This window comes from Chrysochloris asiatica, unplaced genomic scaffold (assembly GCF_000296735.1).
Source record: "Chrysochloris asiatica unplaced genomic scaffold, ChrAsi1.0 scaffold00106, whole genome shotgun sequence".
Taxonomy (NCBI): domain Eukaryota; kingdom Metazoa; phylum Chordata; class Mammalia; order Afrosoricida; family Chrysochloridae; genus Chrysochloris; species Chrysochloris asiatica.
Window position 1 is genome coordinate 9,206,528 of NW_006408624.1, and position 20,305 is coordinate 9,226,832.

General features: G+C 38.6%; 1 protein-coding gene across 1 annotated transcript in view; it reads left to right on the forward strand.

The window, feature by feature from the left end:
* Nucleotides 1-20,305, forward strand: part of RLF (rearranged L-myc fusion) — a 142,816-nt gene that overhangs the window by 71,453 nt on the left and 51,058 nt on the right. The window contains exon 5 of the mRNA XM_006867585.1: nucleotides 10,323-10,525. Coding sequence (XP_006867647.1) covers nucleotides 10,323-10,525 — 203 coding nt within the window. The remainder of the gene's footprint in view (nucleotides 1-10,322; nucleotides 10,526-20,305) is intronic.

Below are 20,305 nucleotides of genomic sequence, written 5' to 3' on the forward strand. Positions count from 1 at the left end.
GTTTTACAAGATAAAATTCATTTATCTTGGCACTGTGCGTTACTGTGCTGAACTGCAAAGTCAGTTTGAACCATAAGGTCATTGGTTCAAGCTAACCAGCCGCTCTTTGGAAACCCTGTACTGGGTCTCTATGGGTCAGAACCAATTCGATGGCACATTCTTAAAAAAAAAAAAAAGTTAAATACATTCTAAGAACAGCACACTCAACATCTGGAAAAAGGAAAGGGAGGGAGAAAATTCAAATTTTCTTATTCTCCTCTCTCTTCTGGGTTTAAGGCAAATTTGATCCCCTACTTCATTCTTTAAAGAGCTCTGGTAGCATAGTGGTTATGAGTCATGCTGCCAACCTTAAGGTCAGCAGTTGGAAACTACCAGCGGTTTCGTGGGAGAAAGATGAGGCGTTCTGCTCCTGTAAAGATTTACAGCCTCGGAAACCCTGTGCAGGGTCACTATGAGTTGGAACCGACTCCACGGTACTTAAAAACAACAGCAACTTCATCCTTTACAGGAGAAAGCTCATCTCTGCCTTGGCCTATGTGGCTCAGTGTTTTGTCCCCATGATGTCTTGAAACATATCTATGAGTAGAGGGAAGACAGTGGTTGAGTTTTTCTTAGCAGCAGTGGTGGTCAGTGTCTGAAGGTACTACAGCTGAAGGACTGCAAGAGATTTACTGGTGACTATAGAGGCTTCTTTCAGAGCTCTGGATCCATTAATTTCTCCCTATAAAAGTACAGTCTGCTTCTGTATTTTTAAATGGTAAAGAAAAAGAAAGGCTGCATAAAGAAATAGAGTAAGACAATTCAATTTGTAAATCAAGGTGGTGAGTAGATGACTTTAGAATTTTTAATGTTTGAAAAAATTAAAACAGAAAGGATCATGGTAGAGAATAAGAGTTCTCAATATATATCATATATTCAGTTTTTCTTTCATGAATTGGACGAAAGCTTATAAAGCAGATCAGCTTTCCATTCAACAGGATTCTGTTTCCCACATGTAATATCACTTATCTTACTTCCTCCTTGTGTTTCTATTCTTCCTTCTTTCCTAACTCCTTTGAACTTGTTCCTTGGTTAAATGTTCCCCTATTGATCTCTAATAATTCATCATTCTAAGGTATGCATACCTCACCTATGTTACTGTTCCCCTTATTGACCTGTCTACTGTTTCACTGAAAACTCTGTGCATATAATATCCTTTTTTTAAAACCATAAACAATGTTTAATTGACAAGTATTGTGTTTTCATGTGTGTGTGTGTTTTATTTTTAAGTTTTTATTGTGAACTGAGTGATAGTTTACATGGGAGAATATTGGTTATACACCATCGTTTGATTGCAATTTTTACAGTATCCTCCTTGCATCATCATTCAACAGTATTTGCTTCTGTTCTCTATTTTTGCTTTTTTGTGTGTTTGTTTTTGGGTGGGATGGGGAATTTATACACAGAAACACTCAAGAAATATATAATAATTTAAACAACCAAAGGGCACATTCTGTAAGCCTGCCTCCTGGCCACCAGCACCCAGTCCCTCTCTTTCCTTGAGCTGCTCACCCTCTCCATGTCCTCATCTCTGCCTCCATCTCTGGTGTCACTGCTTCTCTGGATAAGGTCCTGCATTCTGCTTGTGCTCTTCTCCCGTGATGGTCCTAGGGTCCTCTGTTTCTGTACTGTAAGATTAACTACTCCCCCGTTTTTATTACAAAACTTCTACCTTTACCGTTGTGACAGTTGCAATTAATCATAACAGTTTCTCGGTATTGAATCATAGAATCTTATACCCATCTCTTTTTACCAGACCAGTCTAGACAAGATGAAAACTATTCAGTGGGGACTCTACCTTCCCCGACACACTCTTAAACTCCCTCTTGAAAACTTGTAAGCCAGTCATTTCATGCCTTTATCGCCCCCTCATTTTAGGTAACCAATGCCTAAATTGTGTGGCTCTATGGGCTAATGCGTCAGACTCCAAAGTCATTTGAACTGTAAGGCCAGCAGTTCAAACTCACCAACCACTCCTTGGAAACCCTATACAGGGGTGCTATGAGTCAGAATCGACTTGAGGGCACGTAAGAACAACAATTTACCCTGTATTCAGAGGGATAGGATTGATACTTGATGTGAAGACTCCTTCCCTCTAAGTTGGTATTTTGAGCTACTAAATCCATAAATATAGGTCAAGTTCATCAAATTGTAGCAATTTGCCCTCATTTCCATTATCAAAAATTGTTTTTTTTTCTTCCTCTAGTCAAGTTCTGATTATCAAGCCATCAAGGCTAGTTCAAATGGGTACTATCTGCAAGTTTGGGCGTTCTTGTGCATCTCCTCTCACTTCATATCAACTGGATGCTCCACTCTCAGCTCTAATTCTCCATGGCTATGACCTTGTCCGTGGGCTCAGGAGTCCCCAGGTCTTACCATACATTGGACCAACCAGCCCTTCCTCTTCTCTCTCTCATCTCCAGGTCAATGGGAGTCTATGGATCATGGTTGAACTCAGTCCATTTCTTCATTGCTGCCTTACCCCCTCTTCTACTCACTGGTAGACCAACATTGTCGCCAGCAAGCTTACATGCCTTATCATGTGTTCCCTTTGAGTTTCAGTCTTGGGATTTGTCCTGAAGGGACTTGATTGCGTGCTTTGATGGCTCCCCGGCGAACAACTTGCTTGTTCTTGTAGTAGCCAATCATACTGCCATTTTTGTTTTGGATTTTTCTTGTTGACCTTTCTTTGAAGATGTATCTTCTGTTGCTCTAGCTGTTCCAGGCTGGTCTGCTTGTCCTTTCTAGTGGGAATGTGCCACCCCAGAAAGTTCTGTACACTGCAAAGGCTCACAAGAAGCTTCTTTCACTGGGCAAGTTCTAGAACCCCTTTTGGATATTCCAATCAGTTATAGGCTGAAGATGGGCTTACAAGCTTTCTGTATTGATGTTTCCCACCATTCCTTTTCTATCCCACTAAAGTGTCTATTTTACAATAGTAGACAAGGGAAACCAATATTCATAAGTCAGTCAAGCATATAACATTATATCCCCTCTTCAGGCTATGCCTCAATCCCTGTATCACAGAACCCTGTTGTTCCAAGGTTGAGCATATGTCACTATTTACATGTCATAGCTTTTTAAAGTATTATTTTAACATAAAATGGTTTTAAAAATGCAAGATTGAGCTGTGTAAAAGTTGATAAATCAACAAGTTAAAATATGCTAGTGTAATATCCTTTTTTTTTTTTTTTTTTTTGAGGATTGTGAATTGGGTGAAGGATTCTAGACAAGACTATCTCAGTTTTGTATTTAACAAATCATACTCTTCCCATCCCGTCTCAACTTTGTCCTTAGGTAAATATTGCAATTTTGATTTTGAATGATTGATCATTCCATGGTGAACCTACCTTAATAGTGTTATTGTCCTTCCCTATATACCTGTCTGCTGCCTAGCTGAAAATTGGGCCATGAAAGTGAGTTCCTTTCTAGACCTGAAGGATGGTCAAGGGCCATAGTCTCAGGTTCCTCAAGTCTCTTTCTGACCAGTAAGCCAAGGTTTTTGTTTTAAGATAATTTTGAATTTTGTTCCACATTTTTTCCCACTCTTATCTGCGACTTTCTAAAGCAATCTCTTTTTAAGCATTTGTTACTGGTAGCTGGTAGCATCTAGTTCTTCTGGTTTCAGAATCGTGGAGACTGATGTTCATATGTTCCGTTAGTCTTTTGGAACTCTTCTTTCTTCTAGACATAGAACAATAGCTGCACCTTAGACAGTTGCTCATGAGCTTTTAAGATCTCAGATGCTACTCATCAAAGTAGGATGTAGAACATTGTCTTTGTGGACTGTGTTATGCCAGTTGATCATGGTGCGCTGGTATATTTTGACGAATAGTTTTCCCTCACAGCAGCTTTTGTGTGTTCCAACTTTATAGTGAACCTCTGTGACAGAGCAGGACTGTACCAGAGGGCTTCCTAGGATGTAATCTTTTCTTTACACATACAGGTCTCTATATTCCATATTACTCTTAAACTCTTATTTGCACTTAGCCATTGTTCCACCAGTCTCCTCCTTCACAGAAGTAATAGCTATGATTATAGAGTGTCTACTATGTGATGGACACTGTACTAGTCTTTTGCACATTCATTACTTAATTCCTAAAACAGAAGAGTTTACAGTTGCTCAAAGCCACTTAGCTAAAATTGTAGTCAGAATCTTAGTCTAAGTAAGGACATATTCTAAGTTTTTTATGGCTATTCAATTTCTAAATACATGATTTTATTAAATATTTGTAATACAGTGAAATATGTGAGATCACAAACTCAATAGCACTGCCTTGTGTTTCTGTGTTTTGAAAATTTTCCATCTTTGACAGGATGCTGCTGTCTTTGCATTTTTCTAGACTTAATTTTCCTGGGAAGTACTTTTGAGTTTTCCTTCTCAGATAGGTTTCTACCTTACATAAGTTCCTGTTTTGCATGTTTTACTGAATATAAGGCATTGTGTTTGTTGTGGTGGTGGTGATGTGTTGTCGAGCTAATTCTGACTCATATCGACCCTGTACAGGGCTGTAAAGACAGGAGTAGAAAGTCTCATCTTTTTCCTATGGAGGGCCTGGTAGTTCAAGCTGATGACCTTTCTGTTAGCGACCCAATTCATAATCCACGGTGCTACCAGGGCTCCTTGTATTGACTATGTTACTAAGTCTCATCTAGTTGCTTCTGACTTATAGCTACCCTGTATAGGGTTTCCAGGGTGCAGCTGGTGGGTTTGAACTGCCAACCTGTGTTTCACATGCTAGTCTGATCATACAGTGTCATACCAGGAGCCCTATGCTTACTATTTGTTGTTGTTGTTGTTATATGCCGTGGAGTCGGTTCCGACTCATAGCGACCCTGTACAGGGTTTCCGAGGCTGTAAATCTTTACGGGAGCAGAAAGCCTCATCTTTCTCCCATGGAACAGCTGGTCATTTTGAACTGCTGACCTTGCAGTTCACAACCCAATTCGTAACCAATACGCTACCAGAGCTTCTTACTATAGGGAATGTAAAATTGAACACAGCATGGTGTTTGCTCATATATTACTGACAGCAGTGCCATAGGGAAAGTGTTGTCTCTGCATTACTGGTGTTTCATTTATAATTCTTTTATCCCTGTGAAGTGAAGAAACAGACTCAGAGAGGTCAATTTACATGCCAAGGTATCTTAAACTAGTATGTGTCAGAGCCAAGATTCAACATCAGATCTATGATTCTAAAATGTGACTCTTCACTTTATACATTATAACCTCTTAGTACAGTCCTTAAGGTGCCCTGGTGTGGCACTGTGGGTTAATGCGCTGGACTGCAAAGTCGGTTTGAACCACAAAGTCAGTGGTTCAAGTTCACCAGCTGCTCCTAGCTTTGGGTCAGATTGACTCAAAGGTGCTTAACAAAAACAAACAATCCTTGAAGAGAAAATTAAGTGTGGTAAGAGAAGGAAATGCTTTGGAAGAGTTGAGAAGAAGGGTATATGAAGATAATGTGCTTGTTTTCAGATGTGTTGCCTCCTGTGGGATTTGTGAAATTGCTTGTAGTCTGGCCGTTGTTGTTAAGTGGTATTGATTCAATGCCAACTCATAGCGACCCTGTATAGGGTTTCCAAGGAGTGGCTGGTAAGTTTGAACCACTGACCATACAGTTCAAGCCAACCTGTGGTCCAGTGCTTATCTAGTAGTGCTGTACCAGAACTCTTACTCTCTGGTAGAGTAGATAAATAGGCAGACTCTTCTTATGTTAGCAGAGCAGCATACAAGTGTGGATAATGTGGCAGGAATATGGAGGAGTTGAATTGGAGAGAGTTTTAAAAAAGAATTGCTAGAGCGTAATTGAGTTTCCTTTGAGAACAGAAAGTGTCAAGATAGAGCAAATGTAATCCCTCTTATTTCTGTGTGATTAAGAGAATACCATTTCTAAAAATAGAAGTAAAGGATGAGAAGCTGTTGAGGGAGCGTACTGATTGTGAGTTCATTTTGTGGAATTTAATGATTGGAGTAAAATGGAAAAGTCTAAGTGAAGATGATGTATTTTCATCTATGCTTTTTGACCCAGAAATGCCATAGGAATGGGAACCTTTATACATTGCTGGTGGGATTATACATTGGTGTAATCTTTGGAGAGCATTTTGGCAGTATCAGTAGTACAAATAATCAAAGCCTTTAATTGAGCAGTTCCACCTTTAGGAATTCACGGTGTTGTTGTTAAGTGCTGTCAAGTTGGTCCCAACTCATAGCAACCCTTTACAGGGTTTCCAAGGAAGAGCTGGTAAGTTTGAACCACCAGCCTTGTGGTTAGCAGTGCAATGCTTACTCTATAGCCCACAACAGGATTCTTTATCCTATGTGTTGTTAAGTGCTGTCGAGTTGGTTCTGACTCATAGCAACCCTGTATAAGGTTTCCAAGGAGCAGCTGGTGAGTTTGAGCCACTGACTTTGTGGTCCACAATGCCATACCAGGACTCCCTTTATCCTGTATGGTGGTGGTAGTGGTGGTGTGCCGTGGAATAGTTTCCAACTCATAGTGACCCTGCATAGGGTTTCCGAGGCTGTAAAACTTCACAGGAGCAAAATGCCTCATCTTTCTTCTGGGGAATGATTGATAGCTTCGAACTCCTGACCTTGAGTTTAGCAGCCCAAGTCGAACCCACTATGCTACCAGAGCTTCTTTTATCCTGTAAAGAGGACTATAAATTGAAACATTGATGGTTGCCAGATTGGAAACAACTTGCAAGTTTATCAGTAGGGGACAGGCTAAAATTAATGATAGCTTACACATCGTGGTGGTTATGTGCCGTGGAGTCGGTTCCGACTCATAGTGACCCTGCACAGGGTTTCTGATGCTGTAAATTTTTTTTTTTTTTCATTGCAAATATCTTTTTTTATATTTTTACTTTTTTCCACTTTTTATTATGAACTGGGTGAAGGCTTACAGAGCAAACCATCAGTTTCACATTTGACAATTTATATACATTTTGTTTCATCTCAATGATTGGAATCCCCCCAGTGTAAGAGGCCTTTCCAAGTTCCTCCCTGTGTTTCTTTGTTTCCATTCCTCCTCCTCCCCAACCCTCTCCTAACTAAGCATGCCCTTGGGTAAATGCTGCCCTTCTGTGTTCAAATGGATACTTTTATAGCTCATTTGTACTTTTCTTTTTTTTAATGTTTTTATTGTGGATTGAGTGAAAGTTTACAGGGCATATCATCAGTTTTACATTCAACAAATCAATTTACATTGATTATAATCCCTTCCATGTACCAACAATTAACAGTATTTCTCTCTGTCCACTTTAGGTTTTTTTAAAAACAAACAAAAAAACCCATGCAGGCATATGTAATAATTTACATCTCCAAACGGCACATTCTGCAATTCTGCTCCTGGCCACCAGCTCTTAATCCTTCTCTTCTTAGTCCATGAATCTAGAGTCCTCAGCTGCTCCCCCTCTCCATGCCCCTGTTTTTGATGAGGCTGTAAATTTTTACAGTAGCAGAAAGCCTCATCTTTTTCCCGCGGAGCAGCTGGTAGTTTCGAACTGCGGACCTTGTGGTTCGCAGCCCAATTCGTAACCACTACGCTATCAGAGCTCCTTTACATGTAGTAGAATACTATTAAGTTGTTTTTAAAAAATGAGTTAGCTTTGAATATATATGTTCATCATACCGTGACCTTTGTTGTTAGTGACATTGAGTTGGCTCTAAGTCATAATGATGTATATATATTGACATAATATACAGTGACCTTTGTATTAGATTAATTGAATACAAAAGTCTGTACTTAAGAGTATTTCTCAAAGAATCAACAAGAAATTGGAAGCAGTTTTTTTCTGGGGAAGATGAACTAGAGATAGAAGAGAGACTTCACTTTTTGTGTGCCTTTTGACTTGTGTGTTTTTATAATGTGATCTATTATTTTTTTTAAATGATAAATGATTTTTTGTAAATTCTACAGTTGATTGTGACCCGTAGTTAAGATTGGGCCAGTCACTTAACTGTACTGTTGATCTTTGTCACTTCATTTGTGGCCTGTAGGCCTAACATCATGGGCATCACCTGGAAGCTTGTTTTGTTAGGTGCCATCAGGTTTGTTCCAACTCAGAGCAACCCCATATACAGGAATGAAACACTGCCTGGTCTTGTGCCATCCTCACAATTGCTACTATGTTTGAGTCCATTGTTGCAGCCACTGTGTCATTCCATTTCATTGAGGTTCTTCCTGTTTTTCACTGATGTCCTTTTCCAGGGACTGGTCCCTCCTTATAACATGTGAGAAGTACTTGATATGAGTCTTGCCATCCTTGCTTCTAAGGAACATTCTGGCTGTGCTTCTTCCAAGACAGATTTGTTCTTCTGTGGCAGTCCATGGTATATTTAATATTCTTCACCAGCACCATAATTCAAATATATGTCTTAAGCTGAGTTTTCTAGAAAAGCAAAACGAGTGAAACATATATATGTATATATGTAAAGAGAAGTTTATATGAAGGAAATGGCTCCCAGTTTTAGAGGTGGGAGAGTCCCAAAGTTCAGGCCAGATGAACCCAAGATTGGCAGATATGTCCAGCAAGCAGATAATAAAGGAGTCCACTGGCTTATGTCCAAAGAACTGGAGGTTGGAAGATGAGCCAGATGTAAGATCCAGACCCAGCAGAAAGTGATCAATATTTGCCTGAGTGTCCATTACATTGGAAGCAGCCTTTCAATTGATTAGCTGCTCATAGAAAATCATCATTGTTAACTGTACTGTATTAGATGTCACCATGGGGATAACCATATCTTAATTATCACAACACCATTCTTCTTAGCTTTTCCTTATTCATTGTCCAACTTATGCAAGCATATCAGATGATTGAAAATACCGTGGTTTGTGTCAAGCACATCTTGGTTTTCAAAGTGACATCTTTGCTTTTTAGCACTTGTTTTTTAGCTTTTTATTTTGGTTTGGGTGAAAGTTTGCAGAGCAAATCCGCTTTCCTTTCAATACCTCATATGCATTGTGTTTCATGCAGTTGATTGCACTCCCCACAATGTAACAGCTCTCACCCCATTGATTCGTTGTGTGGCCCTTTCCATTAGTCTTTCTTTACAATCCCTTCCTACTGTTTGAACTTCATCCCTGTTCAAATGCTGCCCTTTTGATCACAAATGGTTGTTTTTAACACTTTAAGGAAGTCTTTTGCAGATTTGCCCAATGCAGTACAGCGTTTGATTTGTTGACTGCTGCTTCCATGGATGCTTGTTAGAACAGCAAAACCTCAGGTCCCATCCCAAACTACTGAATAAGAATCTGCATTTTAATAAGATCCCCAGGTGATTTCATAAGGCACTTTAATGCTTGAGAAACACGATTTTAGATAATTAGCCACCTAGAGCTGTTTGTTCACTCACCACTTGGCTTGACATGTAATATTCCCACCTCTACTATTTAAGAGCTACTATGCAAATAATTGATATTATATACCTATTATATATCTACTGTTAGAAAATTGACTTCTACACAATAAGTGCTCAGGTGCTTAATCTTCACTACTGTTCAGGGAAGCATTTCTCAAAGTGTGTACTGACCAGGAACATACATTTTATAGGGCATTAACATGGGTCAAAGGGTTCTCTGGTCAAATTTACTTGGGAACCATTGAGTTAACTGAGTGAACAGTTTTCTTTATTGCAGGACTGTTCAGAGATTTGACCAAGGAATCCTTTTTTTTTTCTAGGACTATCTCTCAGGTCTTTTGGTCGGTGGAAAACACTTTGAGAAATGCCTGGTTTAGCGGAAAGAATACCACTGGCTTTGGAATCCTTGGCAAGTTACCTAATTTTTCTGCATATTAATTTCCCTAACCTTAAACTGGGGATGATTATACTTGCCTTGGTGGTGGTGTGAAGAAGTACTGAGAGGTATATAAAAGTATTATGAAGCTTAGTACCTCTTAAGAGTGTTCACATGGTAGTTGTTACTATCATCAAGGTTACTGCTGCTTTTTCTGCACTTATGCTTATGGTTCATTTCACTATTCCTTACTATCCGAACATGAGAGAGAAGGTGGTCAAAGAATTTTAATAAAATGTTACTAGGTTTATTAAAAAGTCTTATGTTCTAAATAAAACTGTTAATGTGAAAATGTCTAGTGAAATTAATTATGATCTTTGTTCTACTAGATGAGTATTGAGGTCTGAGTAAACTTTCCAGTTTTATCAATTAAAACCAGAACAAACTAGTGCAAAATAAAACCAAGATATTAAACTTTTATCTTAGCCTGATATGTTACATGACATGCTATCAAAATTTTTTTATGTTCCCATTTTTCTAGTCAATAAGTTGATTGCACAAGAAGGACCTTCCTTTCTGCAAATGCGAATAGAACATTTGTTGAAATCCAACTGCATACCCCAGGCTGCTGCTTTATCAAAACTATGTGCAGAATCTAAAGAAATTTCAAATATTTCATCTTTCCAGCAAGCCTATATCACATGTTTATGTTCCATGCTTCCTAATGAAGATGCTATTAAGGAGGTGAGTAGAGAAAATAATTGTTGTTGTCCTTTGCATTTGCTAAAAATTAAGTATGAGTTCAAGTATGAGATTTTGATAGCTGTTTTTTGCTCTGGTTTTTCAGGCTATTGAAAAGTATCATTCTAATCTTATGTATAACTGTTCAACAGATTGTGTTAAAGTTATGTTTATAAGTAGATTTAAAAGGTAATTAAAGAATATGTATACATGTTTGGTTGATGGTTTGTTTCAAAATATTTAAATATGAAGACTGTTTTTGAAGTGCAGAAATTATTAATAATGGCTTTAATAGATAAACTAAGAGAATGGCACTTTAGCATGTTACTTTATACACTCAACTCTGCAAGCTGAGAAACGTAGGTCTCTAGAACCCCTGCATGCATATTGAACAGTGATCTTGGAAAATAATGAAGTGATTGAGTCTTTTTTTTTTTTTTTTTTTTTAAACTAATTTCTCAGATTGCATCTGTATTTAAAAACAAAAACAAAAAACTCTTGAATTATTGTTTTCCTTAGAAAAGTTGGAATTAGTTTCCTCTAGTAGTTTTTTTTTCCTCTAGTAGTTTTTGATATGTAGAAATCTTTTAGGAATTCTCACACTATTTTCCATCATCTGTCTTAAATTCTCTCTCCTGTCATTCAACGCTGACACATAGATTCTCATTTTGCTTCTGCACTGAGCCTTCTCATTAAATGTAGGAATCCCAAGGATCTGGTTTTATACTGTTGGTGGTGGTGGTGGTAAGTACCGTGGAGTTGGTTCCGACTTGTAGTGACCCTGTACAGGGTTTCCGAGGCTGTAAATCTTTACGGGAGCAGAAATCCTCATCTTTCTCCCACAGAACGGCTGGTAGTTTTGAATTGCCGACCATGAGGTTAGCAGCCCGATTTGTAACCACTATGCTACCAGAGCACCTTGGCTTTATACTGTAGTAATTGTTAAACTTTTATGACAATTTCAGTAGTTAACATACTACTCTCAAAATATAATTTCCCGTGTTATACTGCCTTTTAATATCCCAACGCCACCAGGACCAACAATCTGTTGATCCTGTGACCTTTTTATAGTCCCTTATGTACTCACTTCCCTCCTGTTTTGCTTTTCCATAGTTAGTAAGTATTATCACCCAAATTCTTTATTTCCCTTCATTGTATTTGTTTGACTAACCATGTTCTGGTTTTCCCTTTATCTCCCACCTATTCTTTATCTATCTTTACCTGTATCTGTGGGGCCAAACATTGGTGGAGAAAGCCTGCCAACTGATATCCCTTTCAACCAGTCATACTGTAGGCAGCCCCCTGGTTAAGAATATCTGTTTTTCAACTCACACTTGCCCTTTCATGTTATGTAAATTTACCCACATTTTGAAGCGATTGAACTAACCCCTACTTGCAACAAATTGTTCACCACAGTGTTCAGGAATCTTTTAAATAATTGAAAAGGCTTTGGACCTTTTCTTGCACTAAAGGCTAAATAAGGACTGTTATGCACCTATTCCAACTTACCTACAAATTCAGTTTAGGAGTGGATCTGTTCCTAACCCAGAGACAAAGGGGCTTGAAAAAGTTTGTGGAAAGATGGAATTAAAAGACTGGAATTTTTCTACTAACTTTTTGACACCCCCTTGTATTTCTTTAGTCCATTCAAGCTCTTACGTGACTATTTCATACTTTTCCCTTTCTCTTCAAATTTATACTACTTTTCTGCACCATCCTTAACTGTCTGCATATGAGCTTGCTTCCTGTTTCTCAGGAAATTTTGACAGTAAGATGAGATTCCATAACTTTCCTCCAAAACATCTATTCACCTGCACTTAGCACTTAAACCTTCTCCCTGTTACTAGGTCTAAACTATTCTAGCTGAAGCCAACCCCTTTGCTTCTTTATTGGCCCCCATCTGCTCTTGACACCTCTCTACTGTGTCATCCATCTCTAGTCTAACACCATTCAATTAGCATGTGTACTATTGTTTTCTCCCCTTCTGGCTCTTCCTATTTCCCTCCTGGCCTTTTCAGCATAATTTTTTGAATGAATCATCTAAATTTACTGTTTATTTTTATTTTCATTGAATTCTAACCTTATCACTAAATCTGATGTCTGTTTTAATCTGACTCAGCCTAACTTTTCAGCTTTGTCTCCTTGTTAAACATTTTTCACTTAGGTTCTAGGGTACCACACTCTTGGTTTTCTGTCTACCTCACAGGTTCTTTCTTCTCAGTTCTGCTTTACTCTCTCTCCTTATCTCTCAGATGAGTAAACGTTGCAGTATTCTAGGACTCTGTACTTTTTATATCTATACTTGCTTGCCTGGAGATTTCACTTAACATTAAATACTTTTATGATTTAAATTCCAGAAGTTTTGTCTCTAATCCAGACCTCTCCTCTGAACTCTAGACTCATATATCCAACCAACTTATCAGCATCTCTTCTTGATAGCTATAGCATCTCAAAGTTAACATGTCCAAAATGAAGCTTCTGATATTAGGATTTTGTTTGTTTCTATAATCTTTCTTTTGAATGAAGTTACTTGCCCTTCAACTATTTGTGGGACTTAAAAAGTTTGTAGAAAAATGGAATTAAAAATAATGAAATTTTCCATGAACTTTTTGAAGTCCCTTAGTATTTCCCATGAATAACTAACTTCCATTTTTCTGAGCCCTGACTATATGCTAGGCACTGTGCTACATGCCTTTTATACATTGTCACATGGTTCTTCACAAAAACTTTTTGTTGCTAAGTGCCTTCAAGTCAGTTCTGACTCACAGCCACCCTATATGGGTTTCCAAGGAATGGCTGGTGGATTTGAACCACCCACCTTAATGGTTAACAGCCCAGTGTCCCATACCAGGATTCCCATAAAAGCTCTTACATAGCCTCATTTTACTGATGAAAATAGTGAGGCTCAGATTAATATGTTCAAGGTTATCAACTTATATAGTTAAATCGGGATTCAAACCTGAATTTGATATATTCATTGAAATATTAAATATGCATTGTTGTTAAGTTTTATTGAGTTTGTCCTGACTCACTGAGTTTCCAAGAAGCAGTTGGTAGGTTGGAACCACTGACCTTGCAGTTAGCAGCCCAGTGCTTATCCTATATTAAGTAGCACATCACAACTCCATTAAATACATTGGATAATAAGTAAAATCCTAGCTAGTTTATGGGGAGCAAGGTGGACTGGGAGCTACAAGGTCAGTAGTTTGAGAACACCAGCCACTCCATGGGAGAAAGAGGAAGACTGGATCAGAACCACCTCGGTGGCACTTAAAAACAACAAGGTGGTATGTACCTGAGGTTTTATATATTAAATGCTGTGTTAGGCATTGGGGTTATAAAAATAATCTGGTAGCCTTCAAACTGTTGTTTTTCCTCGTACTCTACATTTTACTGTCCCCACACATGGACACAGTGATCCCTTTAAAATTGAAGTCAGCTCAAAGCCATATGATAGCTTTCCATCTCATTCAGACACTTGTCTCGCATAACTTAATACTCACAGCTCTCATGCCACTTTGTCTTTATTCTTTGAACAAGTCAAGCATGCTCCTGGTTTAGACCTTTGTTCTTGCTGTGCCTTTGGTCTGGAATTTCCATCCCCACATATACCAGTTGGGATATTATTTATCTTATATACTAATGGAGTCCTAATATGGTGCTGTAAGAGAAGCACTGGACTTTTAACCACAAGGTCAGTGGTTCAAACTCACCTGCCACACCTCAGAAACCCTATACAGAGTCACTGTGAGCGAGAATCCACACACTGGCACTTAACAACAGCAACAATCTCCCTGTTCGCCTTTGTTTTTCTTTAGTGATTATTTGCTCTCTCATCTTAGCAAACTCATCTTAGCATTGCCCCCCTATCATTCCTAGCTTTATTATCTTCATAGCACATACTAGTACTTCCATTAATATCTTATTGCTATTTCCACCCATTAAATTACTAACTCTCTAAGGACAGAGATAGAGAGGTTTGTTCACTATTATTTTCTAGATTCTAGAAGAGTACTTGGCTACATAGTATATATTTGATGCTTGTCATTTGGTTTTTTAAACTTTTTGTTGTGAATTGTACAATACTTAAATTTGTTGTATGAATAAATGAATGCAAAGGTACAGCTCCCTCTTGGTTACTAGGATTTTTAATTTCTGTTACATGAGTTATAAACAGAACATCAAAGTTGAGACGTTCCTTTCATACTTTGTAGGTTAAAATTTTTTGGTTAGGTGTTTTTATTTTGATTCATGTTTTAATCTTAACTTTATTTCACTATGCAAATAGATACTTAGGCTATCTGTATGTTTATTAAAATGTGGACCAAGGTGAACTAAGTATAGACTTGTAATACATGCAGATTACTGTGTAGGCTGCTTAAGTCATGGGCTAATGCTTTGTTGTTGTTGTTGTTAAGTGCCATCAAGTCGGTTCCAACCCATAGCGACCCTGTATAAGGTTTCCAAGGAACGACTGGTGAGCTAGATCTGCCAACCTCAAACTGACTTTGCAGTCCAGCATATTAAACCACAGCACCAACCAAGGTTAATAGTTAATTCAGCTGGCTGAAAATCTCCAGATCATATCTCCCCATTGAGAGAAGTTACCGTTAGATTCTTTGCTAAATTTAAGATGCACTTATATTCAAGATATTCCCAATGGCCAAATAATGTTTCCAGGAATTTATGATTCTTTTCTGGCTTATAGTAGCCTTGTATTTCTACCCAATTACCTTGTTTGTTTTGTTTTGTTTTTTTGCCAGAACTTTTTTTTTTGTGTGTGTGTGTGTGTCATAGTTTACATGGGGGAACAGCCTTACATTCATTCTATCATACAGCGTTTCATTGCCATAGTTACCATACCATCCATGCATCATCACCCAACCAAAGGGTATACCCTGTAAGCCTCTCTTACCCCCACGGTTCTTAGCACACAGCCCCTCTCCCTCTCTGGATCTCATGTCCTCAGCCACTCCATCTCTTCATGTCATCCTCTCTGTCTCCATCTCAGGTCTCACTGTTTCTCTGGGTGGGGGTCTCGATCTCCGCTCTTCTCCAGTGATGGTCCCAGGGCTCTCCGCTCCTAGACTGAAAAGTTAATCACTCCCCTCCTTGCTATAAAATATCCACCTTTTCATTTCCAGTCCTCACAATCAGTTCTGATAACAATTTTTTACCATTGCATCACAAGAGACCCATCTGCATATTTTTTTCAATCAGCCTTTCCTAGACAGGTTGGGTACCACTCACTAGAGACTCTACCATCCTCCCTGCCCTGTAGATCTAGGTTCCCTCTTGAAAGCTTATAAGCCAGTCACTTCTTATCCCTCCCCCCATTTTGTATCCCTCCCCGCATTTTGGGTAGCCAATGTTCAAGTTGCCCATCCCTATTTGCTTTGTGCAGAGGGCATGGGAGTAATTCTTGGGAGTAGGGATTTATTTCCTCTTTTGAGCTACTGCATTTATAGGTGCAGGTTTACCTTGTTTTTTCAAATGCTTACAAACTGTATTCTGGGATTTTGGGTAACCAGCTTTCCAGCAGGAAGCAATGGACCCGGAACCCTGAGATTTATTCATCACTTGAATCTGAGAGGATTCTCTAGTCAGAGATTGTGTAGAGACACAGAATGCTACTTGTTTTTATTTTGGGAAATACAAGAGTAAATGAATAAATATTGCTATAAAATCATAGAAACCTTTATTAAACCAAGTTATCAAAATGTGAATCTGTTGTTTCTTGACATATATATCCCCCATCTAGGTTTGTACATTTCTGAAAGTAGTATTTACTTTTCGCTCTAACACTTTCCCAAAGAATTCTGTGCCCTTAGCTTTGTTGTTGTTGTTGTTGTTGTTGTTGTTGTTGTGAAGTGCTGTCCAGTCTGTTCTGACCCATAGTGCCCCTTACAGGTTTTCCAAGGAGCAGCTGGTGAGCTTGAACCTCTGACTTTACAGTTCAAACGGCTTTGCAGTCTGGCGCATTAACCCACAGTGCCACACCAAGATCAAAGTGGCATCTTTGACTTTGAGGAACAAAAAAATGTCTAAAGAGGCAAGATCAGGGCTGTACCATAGATAGGGTAAGATTTTCCAATGTAATTCTTCTAGGACAGCCCTTATTACCCTCAAAGCATGAGCAGGTGCACTGCCCTGATGAAAGTAAGTTCCTGGCATTTTTCTCATCGGTGCAGTTTTCCGTTTTCCTCCTATTAAGCCCCTCTGATCATCCTGTGTCCTTGAAGAAAATCATCAGAATTATTCCTTTGGAATTCCTAAAAATGGTCACCACAATCTTCTGACCTTGCCTCTGTACCTTGAATAGAATTGACCTAGCAAATCCCTTCGGAAGCTACTGTTTTAATTTGATTTTTTTAAAAGGCACCCCAGCATAACCAAGAGAAATACATTATTTATAGAACTTGTTTGCATCTGCTGTTTGCAGAGACATGTTTATACACTTTTTGTTTGGAATAGACTGACACATGTATGAACTGGAACCCTAGTAGCAATACTTTCTGATTTACCCTCATAACTGTGCAGAGATGAAATAGCCAGTTTGTGACTGTAGTAAGGTGGACAATTCACCTAAATGGGGATTATAGCTATGCCCCATTGTCCAAATGGTACATATTGTAGTTTGTTGGACTCTCTGATCATAAGGAAATCAGATTAAAAATGTGCTTAGTGGTGCTTGTCTTTGCAGACTTTCCATTTCAACCTTATAAAAAGCTTATAGGAAACATTTATTGGATACTTGGTCTGTGCCGAACACTGATGTGTGTTTTAAATGTGTTGTCATCGAATCCCGTGAGTTTTACAGCAAATTAACAAGGCACAGAGAGGTTTTTTTAAACTGATACACAGTTGTGTGAGGGGACTTCAAGAAGTTCAAAGGAAAATTGAATTAAAAGATAATGGAACTTTTCCACAAATTCACTGAGGTCCCATCGTATGTCCATTAAGTAGTGGGCCAAGGATTTAAACCTAAAGTAGTCTGCCTCTGCTTTGCTTTGTACATATTAGCGACACACAGCAACCCTAATATACATACATGGTCTGACTCATTGGCAGCTGCTAATCTAGTGTTTAAACTCACCAGCCACTCCTTGGAAACCCTATACAGAGTCGCTATGAGTAGGAACTGACTTGACAGCACTTAACAACAACAACAGCAATCTTCTGTTTGGTTCTTCCTGAATAGCCATATTAAAGTAGACCTGCTGCTCATGAAGGTTTTTCTTGTTGTCTCTGTTCTTACTGTTAAGCCAGAAAGGGAAGAGTGAGGCTTGGGGTTCTGATACCTCATAATGGTTCTTAATTAGATAGGATTTCTTGGGGCACATAGGTGGAATATGTTTTTTAAGAAGTCCAGAGAAGTGAGAGCATCAGTCAGAACATGTAGGCTTAAAGGCTTAATCCTGGCATTGTCATTCACTAGCCATACATCCTTGAGCAAGTAACTTCATTTTCTTCCATTTAAAAGCCAGTGACGATGAAATCAAAGAATTCTACCAACTTTCTTCAGTCTGAAATTGATCAAATGTGCAATCAAGATGTATTGATAATTACTGGTTATTGGAATGCGAAGGTTGGAAACCAAGAGGAATGGCCAGTAGTTGGAAAATGGGGCCATCATAGAAATGATGCTGGAGATTGCATGATAGAATTTAGCAAGGCCAGTGTACTATTTATTGCAAATACCTTGCCTAAACAACATAAAAGGCAATTTACACATGTGGACCTCACCAGCTGGAATACACAAAAATGAAATTGACTGCATCTGTGGGAAGACATGGTAGAAAATGGTTCCATATCATCATTCAAAACAAAGCCAGAGGCTGATATGGAACAGACCATCAATTGCTCATATGCAAGTTCAGGCTAAAGCTGAAGAAAATTAAAACAAGTGCGTGAGAACCAAAATACGGCCTTGAACATATACCACCTGGATTTAGAGATCATCTCAAGAATAGATTTGATACTTTAGCCTCTAATGAATGAAAGCCAGAAGAGTGGTGGATGACATCAGGAACATCATACAGAAAGAAAGCTAAAGGGCATTAAAAAGACAGGGGAAAAAGAAAAGACCAAAATGGATATCAGGAAAGACTTTGAAACTTGCTCTCCAGCATGGAGATGCTAAAGTGAGTGGAAGAAGCAAACAGGTAAAAGAGCTGTACAGAAAATTTCAAAGGGCAGCTCGGAGAAGACAAAGTTAACTATTATAACTAACTTTGAAATGTGCAAAGACCTGGAGTTAGAAAATCAAAAGATATGAATACACTCAGCATTTCTCAAGCTGAGAGAACTGAAGAAAAAAATTCAAGACTTAACTTGGCAATATTGAGGGACTCCATGGGCAAAATATTGAATGATGCAGAAAGCATCAAAAAAAAGGTGAAAGGTATACACAGAGTCACTGTACCAAAAAGAAATAGTCTTTGTTTAACCATTTCAAGAGGTAGTATATGATCAAGAACTGATGGCACTGAAAGAAGAAGTCCAAGCTGCATGCAAGGCATTGGCAAAAAACAAGGTTCCAGGAATTGATGAAATACAGATGGAAATCTTTTAACAATCTGATGCAGCACTGGAGGCACTCACTCATCTATGCCATGAATTGGGGTGGCAGCTACCTGGCCAACCGATTAGAAGAGATCTATATTTGTTCCTATTTCAAAGAGAAGTGACCCAAGGGAATGTGAAAATCATAGGAAAATGTCATCAATATCACACGCGAGTAAAATTTTGTTGAAGATGCTCATAAAAAAATGGCTGCAGCTGTATATAGATAAGGAACTGCCAGAGCTTTGAGCTGGATTCAGACTAGGACATGCAACAAGGGATGTTGCTGGCAGTAGATGGATCGTGGCTGAAATCAGAGAATACCACAAAGATGTATACCTGTGCTTTATTGACAATGCAAAGGCTTTCAGCTGTTTGGATCATGACAAGCTATGGTTAACATTGTGAAGAATGGGTACTTCAAAACACTTTATTGTGCTCCTGAGGAACCTGTACATAGAACGAGAGGCAGCTGTTTGAACAGAACAAGGGGATATGGAATGGCTTAAAATCAAGAAAATTGTGTGCCAGGTATGTGTTCTTTTACTATACTTATTCTCTCTGTATGGTGCTGTGGGATAAAGCTCAAGGTCTGCTTGAGCCACAAGACTGATGATACACACTCACTATCCGCTCCTTGGAAACCCTATACGGGGTCACTATGAGTTGGAAACTAGTCGAAGGCATTTAACAACAATAATTCAGAGGAAGTAATCGGAGAAACTGGTTATAAGAACAGCGAGGCATCAGGATTGGCGAAAGACTCATTAACAACCTATGATATGCATATGATACAACCTCTCTTGCTGAAAGTGAACAGCATTTAAAATACTGATGAGATCAGAGATCACAGCCTTCAGTACAGATGGCACCTCAATGTAAAACAGAAACAAAAATCCTCACAACTGGAGCAGTAACTAACATCATAATAATTGGAGAAAAAAAATTGAAGTTGTCAAGGATTTCATTTTGCTTGGCTGTACAGTCAACACTCATGGAAGCATTAGTCCAAAAACCAAACAGCATATTTCATTAGGCAAATCTGCTGCTCAAGACCTCTTTAAAGTTTTCAAGAGCAAAGATGTCAATTTCAGGACATAGATGCACCTGACCCAAGCCATGGTATTTTCAGTAACTCCTAGGCATGTGAAAGTTTGGCTAGGAATAAGGTAGACTGTAGGAGAATTGATGCATTTAAATTTGGGTGTTGGACATCAC